The 18,581-nt window shown below is 40.9% G+C and overlaps 3 protein-coding genes across 3 annotated transcripts; 2 read left to right on the top strand and 1 right to left on the bottom strand.

The window, feature by feature from the left end:
- The first annotated feature begins 12,508 nt into the window (after nucleotides 1–12,508).
- Nucleotides 12,509–13,755, top strand: LOC111075351 (lysosomal aspartic protease). The gene has a single exon (XM_022368560.2). It carries the CDS (start codon nucleotides 12,571–12,573, stop codon nucleotides 13,693–13,695), a length of 1,125 nt encoding a protein of 374 aa, XP_022224252.2. The 5' UTR covers nucleotides 12,509–12,570; the 3' UTR covers nucleotides 13,696–13,755.
- Nucleotides 13,756–14,895: 1,140 nt separating this feature from the next.
- Nucleotides 14,896–16,643, top strand: LOC111075352 (diuretic hormone class 2). Its single transcript, XM_022368561.2, has 3 exons — nucleotides 14,896–15,008; nucleotides 15,835–15,972; nucleotides 16,051–16,643. The coding sequence occupies exons 1-3, from the start codon at nucleotides 14,914–14,916 to the stop codon at nucleotides 16,184–16,186; spliced, it is 369 nt and encodes a 122-aa protein (XP_022224253.1). The 5' UTR covers nucleotides 14,896–14,913; the 3' UTR covers nucleotides 16,187–16,643.
- A 1,165-nt stretch (nucleotides 16,644–17,808) lies between these two features.
- LOC111080153 lies at nucleotides 17,809–18,570 on the bottom strand. Its single transcript, XM_022375611.2, has 2 exons — nucleotides 18,400–18,570; nucleotides 17,809–18,344 (listed from the first exon to the last, which is right to left on the bottom strand). The coding sequence occupies exons 1-2, from the start codon at nucleotides 18,523–18,525 to the stop codon at nucleotides 18,066–18,068; spliced, it is 405 nt and encodes a 134-aa protein (XP_022231303.1). The 5' UTR covers nucleotides 18,526–18,570; the 3' UTR covers nucleotides 17,809–18,065.
- Between the last annotated feature and the right edge of the window lie 11 nt (nucleotides 18,571–18,581).

Genomic DNA, 18,581 nt, shown 5'->3' with positions numbered 1-18,581 from the left:
GCGCACAATCCCCCAAACCCACAAATCATACATACGAGTATTTTGCGGGGGCTAAAGGGACCACTTCGGAGCTCCGTACTTCGGTGCTTGGCAATCGGCTCTCCCTACCTGAAACCGTTGAAATCTTTCGTATCCTCGGCTGGCCATCGGCTTGCCATTCGCCTCGTATAAATCGCGGGCTTCTTGGGCTGCCGATTTCACTCACGTTTCACACTCAAAGCGGTGCAGTCACCCAGCAGCCGAAGCAGAAGCACCCACAGAGCACCCCACTAATGGTTAATGTTAAATCTATTTAAATTTGGAAAATTCTAGAAGTGTTTTGCCCAGTTTTTGAACTTAGTTTCTGTGTATTTTCCAGTGAAGTTTTCGTAAAAAAAAAAACTTATTAACAAACTGATATTTGTGTGCAAAGCAAATTTAAAAAACGTTTTTATCTGTGCATTTGCTTAAAACAGGTGAGTTATATGATACATTTTATGATTTTATGATAATAATATAGTTAAGATCGATTAGAAAATAATATTAATATAAAAGAATAATAATCTTTTTTTCAAATGAGTTATATCCCAAAATCTACTTCCTCTTGCTTAAAAAGTTTCTTAACAAATTTGAGCATGTATTTCTGAACTTACAATTCTTAAATACGTCCTTCAATTACTCAATTTAAAACACCTTTTCATTTATTTTACATCAACGAATTTATCTATTGTGTTCATCATAATTTCGGCGTCTTTAAATTATAAATTTATCTTTTTAAATAACTTTTTTTTATTTGAAACATCTATTTAAAAATTGATCAGCTTACTAAGCCGACGGGAATTTCTTTTTTGTTTTTATTCTAAAGAACATTTTTGAATTCAATTTAAAAATGTTTCGATATAATATTAGCCGTCGGAAAACTTCTCTTCTGCTAAGATTTTTCGAGAATGATTGGGAAAACCATTGTTTTTAGGAGCTTAAATTGTACTCAAGCAAATATAATATTTTGAAACATTTCTAAGGATTATTTAATTTTAGATGTCATTATTTATAAAATCACTTTATTTTTTATTTGAGTTTTCTTTGTAAATTCAAAAAGTTTACTAATTACTTTAATAATTCCATCAAATTCCATCTCTTTTCGCAAATTTGTAATAACTTCTTCATTAATGAAATTATTTATTCCTTTGTCCCCTTTTTTGTCTCGAGTTCATTTAAAAATTTCCTCGAATTTATTATTTCCTAATCAACAAAATGTAAAAGTTGATCCCATAATCTTTTTTTTGGTCTATTGTTGACCCTTTTACATATGCAGCTGTATTTTTATTGTACATATATTCTTTCTGTTTCATCTTCCACTTAATTATGTATGTTTTTATGGCTAAAAATTTCATATGTTTGTAATTCTGCAAATGCCCCGTGTTTGGCCTTTTGGAAATTGCTGCTTAGCCCCGGCCTAAGCCATAAAGTCAACATGGAACCCCCAGTCCTCCATTGTGCTCAAGATGTCCTTTTCGATGATGTGTGTTGAGCCCGGGACATTTGTTGCTTCGCCTTCGTCCTTGCGCTTTTGGCTGTTGGCCTAGGCGACCTTTTTATTCATTGTTGTATCTGGGAAAATCTTTATTTTATGTTGCAAAATTGAAGTCGACCCTGCGATGGTCTTATTACCAAGTAAGTCCTTGGGATTATCGCAATCATTTAAAGCTTTATGCGGCTCCTCATATTGGATCGTTCTTATAGTTTTTGGGGGTTTTATGGCAAGCTGTAGTTGCTTTGAGAGTTTTCCTACTTCAATTGCCTGAAACCTTGAGCATTGGCTTCTTAAAGTTCTTGGCTTAAATGTGTGGAGGGAAGCTCTTTGCTGGAGGGAAGTTCTTGGCTTAAAATGAAGAGGAACTTCTTGGCTTAGAATCAAGTGAAACTTCTTGGCTAAAACATGTGCGGGAAGTTATTTTCTTTAATATTTTCCGAAACTTTTTGGCTTAAACATTTCAAGCAATTTAAATTAATCTCGCCCGCATCCAAAGATCAACCTTATTTGCCCTGGAATTACTCATCTGTTCAGTGACTCGAATGACTGAGCCCTGTACTCGTATTTCACCCGCAAAACTTTATTTTAAATTGAATGGGACTGTGCGTTTCGCGAAACAATTATGTTCCTGGCTACAGTCACAAATTTGCATTTATTATAAATCAGCAATTAATTTTCGTTTTACTGAAAAATTAATGCCAGTAAAATCAGCATGTAGATCAAATTAAAATTATAGAATAACGAAAAAAAAAAAATAATTGAAAAGTGATGAAAATTAAAAATGTATTTAAGTGTGACGCAGCGCAAAAGCCGCTTAGCTGTGGAGTAAGAGCGGAAAAGTGATTTGCTTTTATTTTTTTGCACCATGGAACAGGAGATGAAATCCTTTTAATCCTTTTCTGTTGCTCACATTTTTTTATACAGTGTTAAATGGAATTTTTTAGACGAATTTTGGTGTTTAAATAAATGGGGCTATTTTGTAATGTTTTAAAAGAAATATTCCAAATACTCTATGGGTGTTCATTAAAGGGTTTCCTCTTCCTAAATTAGACCCAAGATTCCACCTCACTTATCTTTCAAGAATATAAGCTTTTGCACAAATATTCTTAAAATAAATACGCATTTAACTCTACGAAAATATCTTTCATAAATCTCAGCAAAGCCCAGGGGATTTCCCTTTAGCAACAAATACTATTTTTTCAATTACAATTTTAATCAATAAATTCCAACTTCCATCCCACTGTTTGCCCACACGTTTTTGCTATTTTATATTACCACATTTCTTTGGGGCAAACTGTCGGAGCAGGCAGAACCGAGAACCGAGAACAGAGAACTTGTGGCACAGGTGCACCAAAATGTGGAATGACAGGCGTTGAAAACTACTTAATTTAAGAGTCCACCCTTGGGTTATTTATTTAAATGCTTTGAACTGCTACAATTCCGTTTTTGGGGAATTGTTGTTTTCTTTAAATTTGCCAAATAAAAATATCCAAACGGACCCCGTACAGAAGAGACCGTAAGATGGCAGTTGATTTGGGTGTCAGTTGTACTTCCTTTCATATGGTTTCATTTTTAAATGCTCTCTTTTTGAGTGTTCTTTTTGGGTTTTCCGTGGCTCTAAGTGGAATGATGTGGAAACTTTTTCAGGCTCAATTAATTCAAGTGGGAAGCATGAAGGTAAACGTGAACCTAAGCCTGGGCATCAATTAAAAAATACTTAGACAAAAGTCTTCACTTGAGTGCGCTGAGAAGACCCTCAAAATTCGATACTTTTCTATGGCTGAAACGCAGTAAAATTCGCCACTTGATTGTGGCTAAAACGTAGAAAATTTCATCACTTGAGCGTGGCTAATCCCCAGGAAAAAAGGGCTTAAACCGAACACCCAAAACGGTGTAGAAAACTTTCGAATAAAATTTGTCTTAACAAGCGCACCCCCCAGTTGTCCGTTCGTCTAATTAAATTTGCATATTTTTATTAATTAAATTGTTTTGCCAGTGTTGTTTGCCAACAGCTCCCAGAGAACTTTGGCCCCACCGCAACACACACACACATATGCATGCTAATCATCGTGGTAGAGCCGGAGGAGGAGAGTCACTGTCTAAAAATTAACATGCTCCCGGCGGAAGTTAAGCAAACACCCGGACCAAAGCAAAATGGCACATTCCTTATTCTGTTGCCTGCCACGCTTTGGACTTAAATGGGTCCTTCGTGGTCTCCGCTGCAATAGGGAGTCCATTAAATCCAAAAATACCCCACAGATAGAGAGCACTTCGAGGCTTATTCTCTCATTTATTGCATTCTTATGGCACAGGATGATTGCTGATCATAATTTTGTCAGTTTTTACGGTGTGAATGTAATTGGGGGCACGATTCTTCTGCCGGATAAGTTTATGCCTTCAATTAGGCTTTTGAATTGGAAACTGCATAAAAAAAGTTACACGAGTTTCGGGTTAAATTGAGTGGGAAAACTCATTAAAAGTTTCTCTTAAAAATGAACATAATTTTCATACTCTACTCTCACGGCAAGAAATCAACATAGATACGGCTTAAACGAGCAGACTCTTTGCGTAGTCAGAGTTAAGGGGTATTCAAAGGGGATTGTTGTATGTTGCTGCTTTTGATGAACTCTAAGCCGGATCTGCGGTTTTTAATCTTATGTATGTATTTTTGAATTGCAATTTTTCAACAAATTTTTAACCAATATTTGTGTGTGGGTTTTTGAGTTTTGATTTTGTTAAAGCGTGGCCAAAACATTTGCTAGACAATTGTGTGCACAATTTATCTTCAATGATACGATAGGTAGCCAAATGCTTCTGGAGTATTTTTTGCTGCTCTCAGGGTAATATTTCGTTTCATTTGATTCACATTTTTCAAGTGCGCCTGCAGGAGAGATATAAATTTGCTTCTGATAAATGTTAACCTCTTAGCATACATTTTCACTCTCCATTTGCATTACCCATCACGCCCATCCTCAGGCCCACCTTTGATGGTATTTTATGCTTAACGTAACCCCATGCCAAATATTTATTCACATTTAAAAAGTATTTTATGTTGCATTTTCCTATAAGCATTCTCTGGTGCTGGTGCTGATGCTGCTGCGCTGCCACGCTAGGGGAAATGCCATGCCATTCCTTTTCTGTGATAAGACATGCATCCATCCGTCTCATACCCGCCGCACATTCTCCCACCACACACGGACTCCTCAGAAATGCCCTGGTGTTATGGCTTTTATGTGTGGGTGTGGGTGTGTGTGTGTGCCCAGTCCTCCTCCCCCTCCAGAGTGTTTGCCTCCATCGACTTCCTCTCTTTACCCAGGATTGTGCTCCTTGGGTTTGCCTCGCTGCTCCCCTGAATTGTTTGTATGACAAAGTTTGCTGTTTTGTAATAAATTCGCTTTAAAAAATATTTGAACATTTATGGCCGGCATTTAAATTAAATACTCTTCATGCTGCTCAGCTGGAAACGAAATGAAATGGAAGACGAATGCCTAAAACGTGGCCTCAATGAAATTTCTTTCCAGAGCTGCCTAAAAGAATCATTTTGAATTTGAAAGCAATATTAAAATGGAAACAAAATGATATCCAAAGATTAAATATATATTTTTCCATCCTCTGATCTCTGATTGAACTTTCACTCAGGAAGAGTTTTCCACTGTTGCTGAAGGAAAAACCATAAACCATAAGGAGTATGCTCCTTCGGTGCCTCCTTCTCTTGTGTACTTTTCCAGCTCATTGAGCCAGCCAAAAGAACAATTCATATCCTTTGGCAGGATATAAACCATTTGAACAGCAATTTCAAAGATCTCCAAGTGGCACAAACTTTATTTAAGCCAAAGCAAAAGGCAATTAAAGGCAGGAAAACTATTTGAACAGCTCAACACTCAGTGGCAATATACGTAGAGCTCAAAGCTTTGTGATATGGGAGAGCAGAATTTACATTTTGCAAACAGAAACAGAAATTCAATGCAAATTCAAAGGAGTGGAGCGGTGGGGGCGGGAGGCGACAACTTTGTGGCAACAATGCTCATAAAACATAAGCAAAAACCAACAAACGTCATTCCAACTGGCAGTTTATCAGGCAACAAATAGAGGACTCAAATGTTCGAGAGCTGGTCCCAGTGGCAGGATGGGGGGGACGGGACCAGAGCTTAGAGACCTGACAATGCAATCAAGCGAAAGTGAAAGAGCAACCCAACAGCAGCCCCGCGCCGCCCCGCCCCATAGCCACTGTATTGACATCGATATGTACATATACATACGCTAACAACTGGTGCACATGATGACAGGGGGATTGGGATTTGTAATTTGTGTGTGGCGATGGCTTATAAAAAAATTCCTTCAACAAAGTATTTAGTAAAACTTTTGCCACAAGTTTATTTCTTTTTTGTCTCTGAGTTTCTCTCTTTTTATTTTGGAAATAAATGCAAACGCACACACACACAATATTCAAAAACAAGCAAATGCATATACAATTTTCCCACTCCATTTTCCTTTGGGGTTTTCTTTCATTTGAATATTTTGCCACTTTTTGTGACGCACTTTGCCACTGCGTGTTACGTGGCACTGTGATGTGTGTGTGTGGAAACTTTAAAAAAGTGCAAAAGTATTTTCCAAGTTCTTGTTCGTTGCTTAGTTCATCGTTCTCCTAAGGATTCCTTTCGTTACACGACCCACACATATTGCATGAGTAGATCCCTGATGTGCTCTCAAAAGTAGGCAACAGTATGCATAGCCATTTGGCGTTGCCCTTAAAAGTAGGCAACACTTTTGTTTTAATAAAAAAGACATTTGAAAACTATTTGAAACATTTAAAATCAAACAATTAGTATATATAATTCATAAATAATTGAATAGTAGTCGTGAATACTTAGCGAGATTTCTAAACACAAAAACACTATCAGGGAACGCAAAAAATTCCAAGGAGAATGTCAAATTTGTTGGCCACATAAATATACAAAATTATGAGTACCCTTCCAGCAATATTTATTCATAAAATATACCACACTTGAGTCCCCCAAAACAGCACTGAATATGTCTGAATATCTATAATTTATTTAAAATATTTACTGAACCAAACTTCGAGACGAAGAAAACTCATCAAAGCATCACATAAAAGTCACAAATGGTGGCAAACAAAAGCCCGAAATCAAAAAGAAACCTGAAACGAACACAACAATGCCAAATCACCTGAGGCTAATTCACAAATTCCCTAGATTTGAATACGAAATACAGCAGAAGAAAAAAAACAAAAAAAAAAAACATTTGGCCTAACACCAAATTCCCATTTGGTCTAAACCTGTTGCCCGAACAATTTGTGGCTTGTTCTGTTAACCATAAACCCAAATGCCCGACAGAAACTTCAACGCTCGAGTAGAGTGCAATTATTTTAATCTGTTGCCGACATTTTTGGCATAATTTTTCATCAATTTTAAAGATTCAGGCCACGAAGCAGAACAGGACAAGATGTAACAACAAAAATAAAAGAATTCCTTGGGCCGCAATGAATTTTTAAGTTAATGTAAAGAGTGCCCAGGTAGTGCTTCTGCCACAGCCACAGGCCTCATCCTTATCCTCATCCGAGTCTTGAGAAACGGGCAGAGCAGAGCAGAGCTCGCTCTCGTGGCAATTCCCTGGAGGATGTGAGTTTCCCCCTCCTGTCGACGGGGCTTGTGGCGGGGCAAAGCTTTTAGCCTCCCAAAGTTAAATGTTCCGACTCGGCTCACCTGTCTTCTGTTCACCTTTTCCACCTCATTGTCTTTACATGTGGCACCTTTGCCATGCCACACCCCAAACGGCCGACTGCCGACTGTCGCCTGCCTCTCTGGTTGGGTCAACAATATTTTCATTGTTTTTGGCATCCGAGTAATGCTCGGGTTATCCACAACATGAACAGCAGCGATGAGCATGACAACGATGGTGTCTCTGTCGTGCACGTAGAGAGTATAAAGAGAACTTCCTAAGAAAGTTTTTCTCCCACGAGGAAGTGCAGAAACTTTTCTTGAAGTCTTTTTTTTTTTAATGGTACATAACCATTAGGCGTTGGTTAGGTTATAATTAGCGAATGTCATGTGACGTGACCTTTTATCAGTAGTTATTAAACGTTTAAGGCAATTGAAATTTGGAGTATAATTTTATGGGTTTTTTGGGACTGTTTGTAGGTGCTCCTAAAAGGGTTCATTAGTAGAGGTTAAAACCATTCCTTACTTTCACTTAAATATTGTTGATTGCCTGGAGGATTGTTGTTGATTGTTTTAACTCCTAAATATTCTTTCCATAGCTTTCCATAAGCCTTTTTTAGGCTTAACCTTTCCTTGGGTTAGCTGTCATTAACCTTGCAGAACCCAAGCATTTTTGTAGAATTAAAACCCATATATTTTTACATTTTTGAACCTCATTTGGTTTGATTTCTTACTGACATTATCTTCAGGGTCATTGCTTAAATCTTTTCAAAATAAATTCCCAAAAAATGTTACTACGTATTCGTGACGTTTTTAAAGATTATAAATAATAATAAAATTAACCCAAAACCCTCTCAAACAACAAGTGGCTAGTCACCATCATGCGTTATTATAACTTAATTTTGAAGCTATCATCTTCATATCTTATCTCGTGGAAAGATTACCTTTGATTGCCTTTGATTGATGGACATGGTTTTTTTTTGCTTTTCAGATAGTATTTTATTTGGTTCTTCAACTTGTCAAATTGCTGTGCTGGGCTGTTGATTTTCCTTTGATTTATAGTTGACTGTCTAGTCGATTGGCTTGTTGGGGTATCTCTGGAAGATCAACTTACCTGCAGGCAAATCTTTCATTGGCATTTAGGTGTTGCGTGGGATTTTGCCAAGCAAAGGAGATGCCTAGAGATTGTTTGGTCACTTTGTGGACATTTAGCTCTCTGTCTCTCTGGTACACTCAGTGGCTTAGTCAACTAATCAGTTAAGATGCCACAGATGCCGAAGCAGATGCAGATAGAAACACAGCCCAAATCAAGGCAAATGTCTGCTGCCAAGACAAATCCAAATCAATCTTCGCTGTCTGTGCTCGGTTGTGTTTGCTTAATTTGACAAACGGAATACATATAATTTGATGAATATCTAAAATGGTAGCTGGAAGCACTGTGAACAGCGGGTTGTATGGACCTCCCAAACCCAAACACAGCCACGGCTTTGTCACTAATTCAATAAGCATCCAATTACAACGCGGCAGGACGAATTTTCCTTTGCTTTTCGACTTCCTGATGTGACAGGCATTCCCGCCATCTCCATTATTCCCCTCTCCACACATTCATCGTACACGCAATTTTCATTTGGGTATATGAAAATTTAATGTACTGTCTGTGGTTCCATAATTTTCCATAATTATTTTGTTGCTCTTTTCTAGACAGATTTCAGAGGAATTTTCGCTTCAAGTGCCCCTCAAAACACTGAGAGAAAAAATGATTTAAATAAAATTGATGGGAATGTGTGGCGTGTGCAGAAAATAGAAAATGTTGTCAGTATTCAACCCTTCACAGAACTCAACATACCTTCCGCAAAGACCTTCATTACAGGGTAACAAAATGAGAGCACGTGCAGGATATTTATTTGTAATTGTTTTGCTGAAGGAACATTCCAACGTAGCCAACGTGTAGCCCTGGCATTGGGATTGAATGACCCAAATTCAATTTCAACTATGACCCACTCGTGTGACCCCCCGCCCAACACAGGACTCCACTCCCACGGCGGCAATCATAAGTACGTTTTCAGTTACCAACGCAGCGGGTCACCGTTGGTGGTGGGTGGTGCGTTGTGACAGCCGACAAAATCCAAGCTGCAAGCGGCAAGGGGCAAGGGGCAGGAGAGGGCCAGAAGTAGGTGTCTTGTTGTTGGACACCATAATCAACGCAATGCAATTTCAATGTCTGACTCTCGTGTTTCACTTTAGTTCTGGCTGCAGCCCCCAGTCAACCCTAAGTTCCAGTCTCCATCCTAGATCTCTCTGCCCGTCCCATTTCGCTGTACATATCCCCTAGCATTTGGTCAAGGTGGGATTTTTTCACTGTGTGTGTGTGTGTAGTGCCCAGAGGTATGCGAATAGCCAAGGATCTCATTAGACAAATGTATTTGCTGACTAAGCAGCAGTTTATTTGGGTTAACCATGGCCAAAAGCTGACTTCCAACACTCTGGTTAAACGCTTTGCCCAATTCCAGTTGATGCGATTTGAATATGCCCCCAAGGTTGCGGATGAAATTCGCATTGACGGAGCGGGGACGTATTCCATTTTGAGCGGAAGGAGATACTTAACACCCGATTAGACTGTCAAGCTTTGATTTCTGGTTTCTCTGTTTGAAGTTGAGCTGCGGTTTATAGTAAGCAGAGTTTTTTTAAGGTTTTTGGGTTGGAAGAAGGTTCCAAAAAGATGAGCAATGAAAGGTGTCTTGACTAGACAGCAGATTTTGTGGTATTTTATTTGGAAAGGGATATAGATTGGGATGTGCAAATGTGTTCTTCTAGATATATTTTACTTAATATTTGAAGGAAGACAGGAAAGACTTGGATTGGAACTATTTCAGAGACCTTTTAGAATTATTTTGGTGCAGTTGAATTATTCTCTAAAATTTCCTCCTTAATCTAACTCATTCATTTAATTAAAACCCATTTTCTTTTGGCATTTACTTAAGAACTCTTTGGTTTTAAGTTGTTTTTTGCTTCTGGACTCTCCTCAAAGGTCACTGACAGAGTGCTTGCTGCTGCTGCAGTGTCAGCAAAGGTCACTGCTGGAGTAAGCTCTTGCCATGGCACTTTTCTCTTCCTGCTAAATGCCCATTTCGTACTTGAAGCGATATATTACTCGATTAAATGACGCTGACACTTGGCTGACTTCCACGCGGAGCGGAAAGTGCATAAAATGCGAGTCAGTGCATCGCGGTGGCAAGCTGTGAAAATGCAATCAGCGGAAGGAAACCGATGGCTGGATGAACGGCAAGGCAACTAATGCCCATTGTCAGTCAAGTGTGAAGCTATCAGATCGGGAATGAGAATGTTGCTCACTGACCGAAACAGACATTTATTTACGTTTCAGCGTTTCAGGGTTATATTTTTATTCAAATATTTATTTGGTTAATTTTTATTTGCATTTGCGCGGCTAAGCCTTTGGGCCGTTTGGACAGTAAAAAAGAGAAACAAATAATACGAAAATAAATCGAAATTCGTATGAGTACACATGCGAGTGATTCGTTGTTCGATTAGTTGGATGAGCCATCCGCCCACGGGCCCAGGGTGCGTATACTTTATTTTAGTATGTGTATCTACGAGCTACAACCGGCTAGCCATGCACTCCAACTCCACTCCAACTCCACTTCCACTTCGCATTGGTGGCCATAAATCAAAAAATGATTGATAAACGGTTTGCAGCGAGTGTCTGTCGGAGAACAGATGGGATGCCCGCATGGCATTTGTCGCCTGAAGGCGTCTGCCTAATAATTGCCACACGAAATGTCACCGCAGAAAACAGTAATCATACGCACTGTGTGCCAGTGGACAAATGGCATGGGAATGGGTAACCGAAATTGCCCAACGTTGCGTTAAATCCGTTGATTACTTTATTTGTCCCCCAAAAAAGTGCGCAACGCACTCACCCGTTCACCCGTGGATGCCTTCATTCCTCGGACCTTGTGGTGGCAACACTGGGAGTGCGGTCAGCGATAAGCGGCGGATGCCCAGGACACTCGCAGTGCATCCCTCTACCCGCCTGTGGAAAATAACCTGTGGCTTAAACCACCCACAGCGAACCGCAAAAAGAAAAACCCCACACAAAAAGCTCACAATTTCTCCGCATTTTCTTTCTTTGGTCAATCAGCACACATTGATCGCCATTGTCCCTGTTCGGGTCGGTTCTGCCAATTGAAGTGACATTTTATTTTATTTGATTTTAAATCTGATTTCAATAAGGATTTAAGGACTCCAAATGGAAGCAACCTGCATTTGCTTTTATCTGCCCAAGCAAATATACTTTCATGGACGAGTGGACTCGTAAATGGGGCAAAGTGAAACGCTTGATTGGAATTTGGAATTTCTTGCGTGCAGCAAAGGCAGAGTGAAGATGCGCCAAAGTGGCTTAAAGCAATTAGTAATTAGGCTCATTGCTATAAATCAACCAAATGGAATGATGGTTTTGTTCCTTGGTTTTTTCTTCAACAAGTAGGATGATAAAAATGTGTTGAAAACATTTTTTTTAATTGGAAATTTATAGAATTTTGGAATTCCTTGAAATGGTTCAGCTCTTTGGGAAGTTCTTTTTGTGGTTTTTATTGTCTGCAAAATTCTGCCAAAAAGAATTTAATTCCTCTTGGTCTATGTACTTATGCTACATGTAATAGCTATTGCACTATGATAATAATTGAGAGATTGGTAGATAATATCATTCGATTTTAAGCCACTAAAAAGTAGCTCTAAGTCTTGTGATATTTTGTGATATTTCTGCTGTTCCCATTCCACATTCGCAAAAGCCTTTCCCTTTCATTCTCCTCGCTTGCTTATTTATGGATCTGACTCTCTGAATACTCCCCATTTATTCTATAGTTTTATGGGTCGATAAAACGACCTTCTCACAGCTCTGCGATAATGAAAAGTTTCAGTTTGCCTCTCCGCTGTAAACAACATTTTATCGCTAGTAAAACCCTTTATTTAATTATCTCAAATATTTGCTGCTCTATAAATATATTTTTCGAATCAAAACAAAGTCCAATCTTTTGGGGATTCATATCTTACGAATGAATTGCATTATCAAGTAGATAGTCAAAATTCACACCTGAACTGATATGCGGCGCCCTCTAAATAGGATTACAATTATCGCTCGATAAAGTATCATTTGGGTATTTGTATTTTATTTTTTTAAAGCTACTTTCAAGTGGCACGGCTTGCCTGGTATTATAGGTGCCCCCAATCTTATCGCAATGGCAATTGGTGGGCTGTGATTGATGGCCAAATGGCTATAAATTAGATGTGGGCCCGGCCATTGGCAGTTAGTCGAACTCCAGTAGACTACAAAGACAGACAGAAAGAAAGACAGAAAGAAAGATGATGATCAAGTCGTTTGCTCTGTTGGCGCTGCTGGTGGCAGTGGCCAGTGCCGAGCTGCACCGCGTGCCCGTCCTCAAGGAGCAGAACTTTGTGAAGACGCGCGAGAATGTGCTGGCCGAGAAGGCGTACCTGGCCACCAAGTACCAGCTGCCCCAGGCACGGGATCTCAACGAGGAGACGCTCTCCAACTCGATGAACATGGCCTACTATGGTGCCATCAGCATCGGCACTCCTGCCCAGAGCTTCAAGGTGCTGTTCGATTCGGGCTCCTCCAATCTGTGGGTGCCGTCGAACACCTGCCAGAGCGACGCCTGCCTGACCCACAACCAGTACGACTCCAGTGCCAGCAGCACCTATGTGGCCAATGGCGAGTCCTTCTCCATTCAGTACGGCACTGGCAGCCTCACCGGCTACCTCTCCGAGGACACCGTCGACGTGAACGGACTGCAGATCACCAGCCAGACCTTCGCCGAGTCCACCAACGAGCCCGGCACCAACTTCAACAATGCCAACTTCGACGGCATCCTGGGCATGGCCTACGAGGCTCTGGCCGTCGATGGTGTGGCTCCTCCCTTCTACAGCATGGTCTCCGAGGGTCTTGTCGATCAGTCTGTGTTCTCCTTCTATCTGGCCCGCGCCGGCACCTCCGCCACCGACGGCGGTGAGCTGATCTTCGGCGGCTCCGACTCCACCCTGTACTCGGGTGCCCTCACCTATGTGCCGATCTCCCAGCAGGGCTACTGGCAGTTCGCCATGGCCAGCGCCACCTCCGATGGCAACTCGCTGTGCAGCGATTGCCAGGCCATCGCCGACACTGGCACCTCCCTCATTGTGGCTCCCTATGAGGCCTATGAGATTCTCGTTGATCTTCTGAGTGTGGACGAGGACGGCTACGTGGCCTGCTCCCTGGTCAGCTCCCTGCCCGATGTGATCTTCAACATTGGCGGCACTGACTTCGCCCTGACCCCCGCCTCCTACATCATCCAGTCGGAGGGCAACTGCATGTCCGCCTTCGAGTACATGGGCACCGACTTCTGGATCCTGGGCGATGTCTTCATTGGCCAGTACTACACTGAATTCGATCTGGGCAACAATCGCATTGGCTTTGCCCCAGTCGCCTAAGAATCGAATCAAAGCGAATCATCGAATCAATAAAGCAACAAATAATTTGCAATATCTCAACATGGAATATTCTGCGATGCAAAAAGCACTTCTCAAGGCAAAGACAAAGGCGCAGTCCCAATCTGATCTGTGCTTACATTAATTGCTAAATTTAAATTGTGGAAAATAGGGTAAAAATTGTAGGTGCTGCTAGGGGAGAATTTCCGCTACTTAAGACTCGACATAGAGCGCTCCTTCAACGTAAACTCCCCATCCGAACTTGCAGCCACTTAAAGCGAGTAAATGTTGAACCCCTGAATGATGTGGAAATGATCCAAATGAGTTGTGATGTTGTGCTGCGCTGAGGGGTGAGGCCGACAGCATCTCACAGTCACAGAGAGTCAATTCATTTGTCCAGCCTGTTGCGTGGGCAATGATGCGTGTCCGGGGCCGGGACCTGTGCCTTCCGTGCTGTCAGGCGCTGTCAAAGGGAAGTCAAGGCCCCAGCCGATGATGTCACAAACTTTTGCAACAGTAAACATAACACCGGCAATGGCAATGGCAATGGCAACGGCAAAGGCACAGGCATTTAGGAGCAGCAAACAGGATGGGGACTGAAACTGGAACTGGGGCATGACAGGAAGTGGAAGTGCAGTTGAGCAATGCAAAAAAAAAAGCAGGGAGCACGGGAGAGAGACAACAGTTCATGTTGCTGCTGTTAGCTGTTAGCAAGTAGCCAACGCAAATGACTTTCCAGCAGTCAGTGGGTGAAACCGGGGGGAAGCACCTCCCTTCTGCTGTGGGTAGTGGGAGGAATGGTGCGCCGGCAGGAAGGGAGCTCCCTTATTGTTGGGAGTAGCTCTCTCAGAATTGCCTGTGAATGGGAATGGACTAGCGGTGGTCCTACGGCGACTGTGCTGGGTGTGGATTGTCGCCTGCTTCGTTGAGCAGTTAATGAATCACTTAATGGAAAACCTGGTCTACTGCCTCACTTCCGTTTCGTTTCGTATGCCACTGCCGCCGGTGTTGGCTTGGCTTGGGTTGGGTTGGGGCTGTGTCTGTGTCTGTGGCAATCGATTTTTAATTGTCTCTGATTGATGTCGACCCTAGCACTAGGACAAGCACTAAACCTAAGTCGCTTAGCTTTAAATATATATGTAACCATATCTGTTGTTTATTTTTAGATCAGGCAGACGAGACAGCCGCACTACCACTACTACCACTACTACCACTACTACAATGATGACAAACAGATTCGCTTGCTTTGCTGTGGCCCTTCTGGTCGTGTGTCTGTTGGCCATATCGAGCACCGAGGCAGCCCCCATGCCCAGGTAGTTGTAGATTATCCTTATAAAACACACACACTTGGGCGACATAAATTAATTAATTTCTGGCACTTTCTAAATGTGTGCCAAAAAAAAAAAGGCAAGCAAAGGAAAAACCATCTCCAAAAAATTGGGCTATAAAAATATTTGCCCAAAAGCAATTACCCAAAGTTGCCCCACAGACACGACACGACACGACGACACGACACGACACTGTTTGCTGTGCATTTTGGTTTTAGGAAATGGAAATTCTGGGAAGCACCTTCCCATATGCATATGAGCATATGAAGGAGCCACCTCCCCCCTCTAGCCATCACTTTACACTCTCCTCGTCTTGTCAGCGTCTTTTGGCACATTTAAAGTCCTCACACGAGAACAATTTTCAATTAACAAAATGTAAACGTTGACAGAAAAAACATAAAAATCTTTGCCACAAATTTGTGAGCAGTGCTTAGGCACACACACACACACAAACACACACACATCCTTCGAGCAGGAGTAGAAGATAATGTTTCTCAGAATTTTAAACTCAATTTCCTCTTAAGCTTTGGGGATGGGGCAGAGTGAACTATCAAAAATTCATTGAAGGCTAATTAGTAATTTCTTGAATGGAATTAATTGGGTTTCCATGCAAATGAATTTACAGGCTGGTTGTCCATTACGAGTTTTCAACGAGTATTCCAACCAAATGTCAAATCTAACAGAGCCCAAGTAATTGGATATCCTGGCTGCTGCGTCAAGCCAGCGAATTATTTATACAACAGACACAAACACACATACACACAAAACAAAGAAAAACTCTGTCTAATTTTCCATTTGACTGACTTCCAAATAGCCAGAGCAATGGCGGCGGAGGCTACGGCGGTGGCGGTGCTGGCTACAACGAACTGGAGGAGGTGCCCGATGACCTGCTGATGGAACTGATGACTCGCTTTGGACGCACCATCATACGCGCCCGCAATGACCTGGAGAAGTGAGCATTAAACAGGGGTTGATATATAGATATATATCTTATCTCTCTCTCTCTCTCTCTACATCTTCGATCGTTTAGTTCGAAGCGAACTGTGGACTTTGGCTTGGCTCGGGGCTATTCGGGCACCCAGGAGGCGAAACATCGCATGGGTCTGGCTGCGGCCAACTTTGCCGGCGGCCCTGGACGAAGGCGGCGCTCTGAGACTGATGTCTAAGTCTACACACACACACACATATATCTGATTATCCGAATCCTGTGAACATTAGCGGACGAGTTTCCACAACATTTTTCAGCTCACAAATTTCCATCATTCTTCAGGTCTTCGATTTTTGAATTTTATTTGTTTGTTTGTTTTGTTATGCATTGTACATACATATAAAAATATATATACTTATTGTGGATTATGCAGTATTACTGAATAATATTAATTAATATTTACACAATATCGGAAGCTATATATATACCAACTATATTACACCTGAAACACCCAAATAAAAACGTTAAACTGTTGCTCCAAAAAAAAAAGAAAATAACCAAAATTAAAATTTATAACATTTTTCTGCTCACGTTGCCCTCTCTAAAAGTCTCTTCCTCCCTCTCTACTCTCAGACCCAGTCTCAGTCTCTATCTCAAGTTATTGGCTAAAAATTACGAAGCAAAATACGTTAAAAAATAATTATATATTTAAAAAAAAAAAAAGTAAATAACTCAAAAAGTAAAATATATATGTATATGTATTCGCGCAAAAAATCTTTAACTAGGTATGTCTTACATAACACACACGACAAAAATTGAAACGCACACGAAAAACATTTAAAAAAAAAAACCATTTTGGCCCCCTCTGGAAAACCCCAACGAAATGATTTCTATTTACGCATAAATCACCGAAAATAAAAACCATGCTGGAATGGTTAACTTGAATCATTTGCGTATGGCTTAAATCGCTGCAAGCGACTTTTAAATGTATTGTAAATATAGCACGCGTACAATTATTGCGATATATAAACATATATACATATATATATACAACAACTTTACTTGCATACATATATTGTATTGTATTTAACTATTGTGTCTATGGAAAACTGCTGCATACATAAAAGAAAAAGAGTCGGGAGACGATTAAATAAAGTCTTACATTTAGAGAAACTCCGAAATATTTCACAAGGTCTTTGATTTCGAAAGGGTAGCACCCATATAACATAATTTATCCTTTTAAATATTATATAATTTATGTTTGATTTAATACGCAATTTTCGTATCAATTCCTATGACCATTTTCCGCCCCAAACTCCACCCTGTACACCTGACACCCAAGTGCTTCATCCATTTAATTTCTAGAGCTCATAAATTTATCCATTTGGGGAGCAGCAAATGCATTACAAATCGCTTACACAAACACTCAACTCAACGGGTCGGAGTTGAGCTGCAAATGCAATTGATTCTATTTATTTACAGGGGAATTAGATGCTGTTGATTTATGCATCGAGTGTGGGATACGCAGCACAGACAGATAAGTAGACCTCGAGGTGCCATAAATGGCCGCAGCATGTTGTAAACGTGGGGGGAGGGAGTTCGGCCTCTAAGCCAATAATTACACTTGGATTTGCAGATAGGGAACAATTAGCATTCGATGCAAAAATATACTCGTAAAGCAATTAATACCAAAACAGAATCAAAGTTAAATAATAATTTAATTTCCATTTCCACGATCACAGATCGACATCGATAATTCATTTCCTTTTTTGCGCATTTTCGCAACAGTTGCAGGCGGTCACATTGAACAACTTCTTTATCTTTTAAACAAATAAAAAAATGATAAAAAATGCAGTGGAAAGACTGGCTTTCCAAGAAAGACATTCCTAACAAATCACTGACCACGCAAACATTGGTCATACATTGACCTAGATCAATTATTCAATTGGTGGAGAAAAACTCTGCCTGCCCTAATGGGTCGTGGGCTTTGATGTGATTGCTGATAGTCGTTCGATCAGTAAAGATTGTGTGGCATTGTTATCACATGCATAACTGAAGGGGAAACAGTACGTTTGATAAGCTTTAATACCTACTTATACCTAATACCTAATACAGATTCAATGTTCAACCCCTTCCGCTCGCCAGCGAAAAAATTCGCCTATAAACGATCCATCCCATTGGCGTGCATATCTTCGCTCCAGGGCCAGATCTTTCAGGCTCTGGCCATGCATGCCACCGGCCACATGCTGTCTATAGATGCGGCGCCTATGTCGAGCAGATAGCCGCTCCTTCCGGTTTCTGTGTGGCACATAAACCTCGGCACCATCAGCTGCATTCGCCTTTAATTCTTTCAGTTCATCGCGCAGCCATTGGTTTTGCATTTCCAGTAATTCGACCTGTAATACATTGGGAATTAATACCAGAGTTCCTTTGAGCGTACGTTGCACGTGCATCATCCAAATCGAAGTCCATCACACTGATAACATCGTAGGCTGCATCCAGTTCGGCCTGGAGTCGGAATAAAGTCTCCCTTAGGAGCACTACCTCAGCGGATCTGGGCTCCATTGTAACTTTCATGTCGATTCGCGTCTGAATTGCTTGCCAAGTCAACCAAAGCAGTGTGTGGCTAAAGC

Source organism: Drosophila obscura, unplaced genomic scaffold (assembly GCF_018151105.1).
Source record: "Drosophila obscura isolate BZ-5 IFL unplaced genomic scaffold, ASM1815110v1 contig_179, whole genome shotgun sequence".
Lineage (NCBI taxonomy): Eukaryota > Metazoa > Arthropoda > Insecta > Diptera > Drosophilidae > Drosophila > Drosophila obscura.
This window is presented reverse-complemented; position numbering and strand designations above follow the sequence as displayed.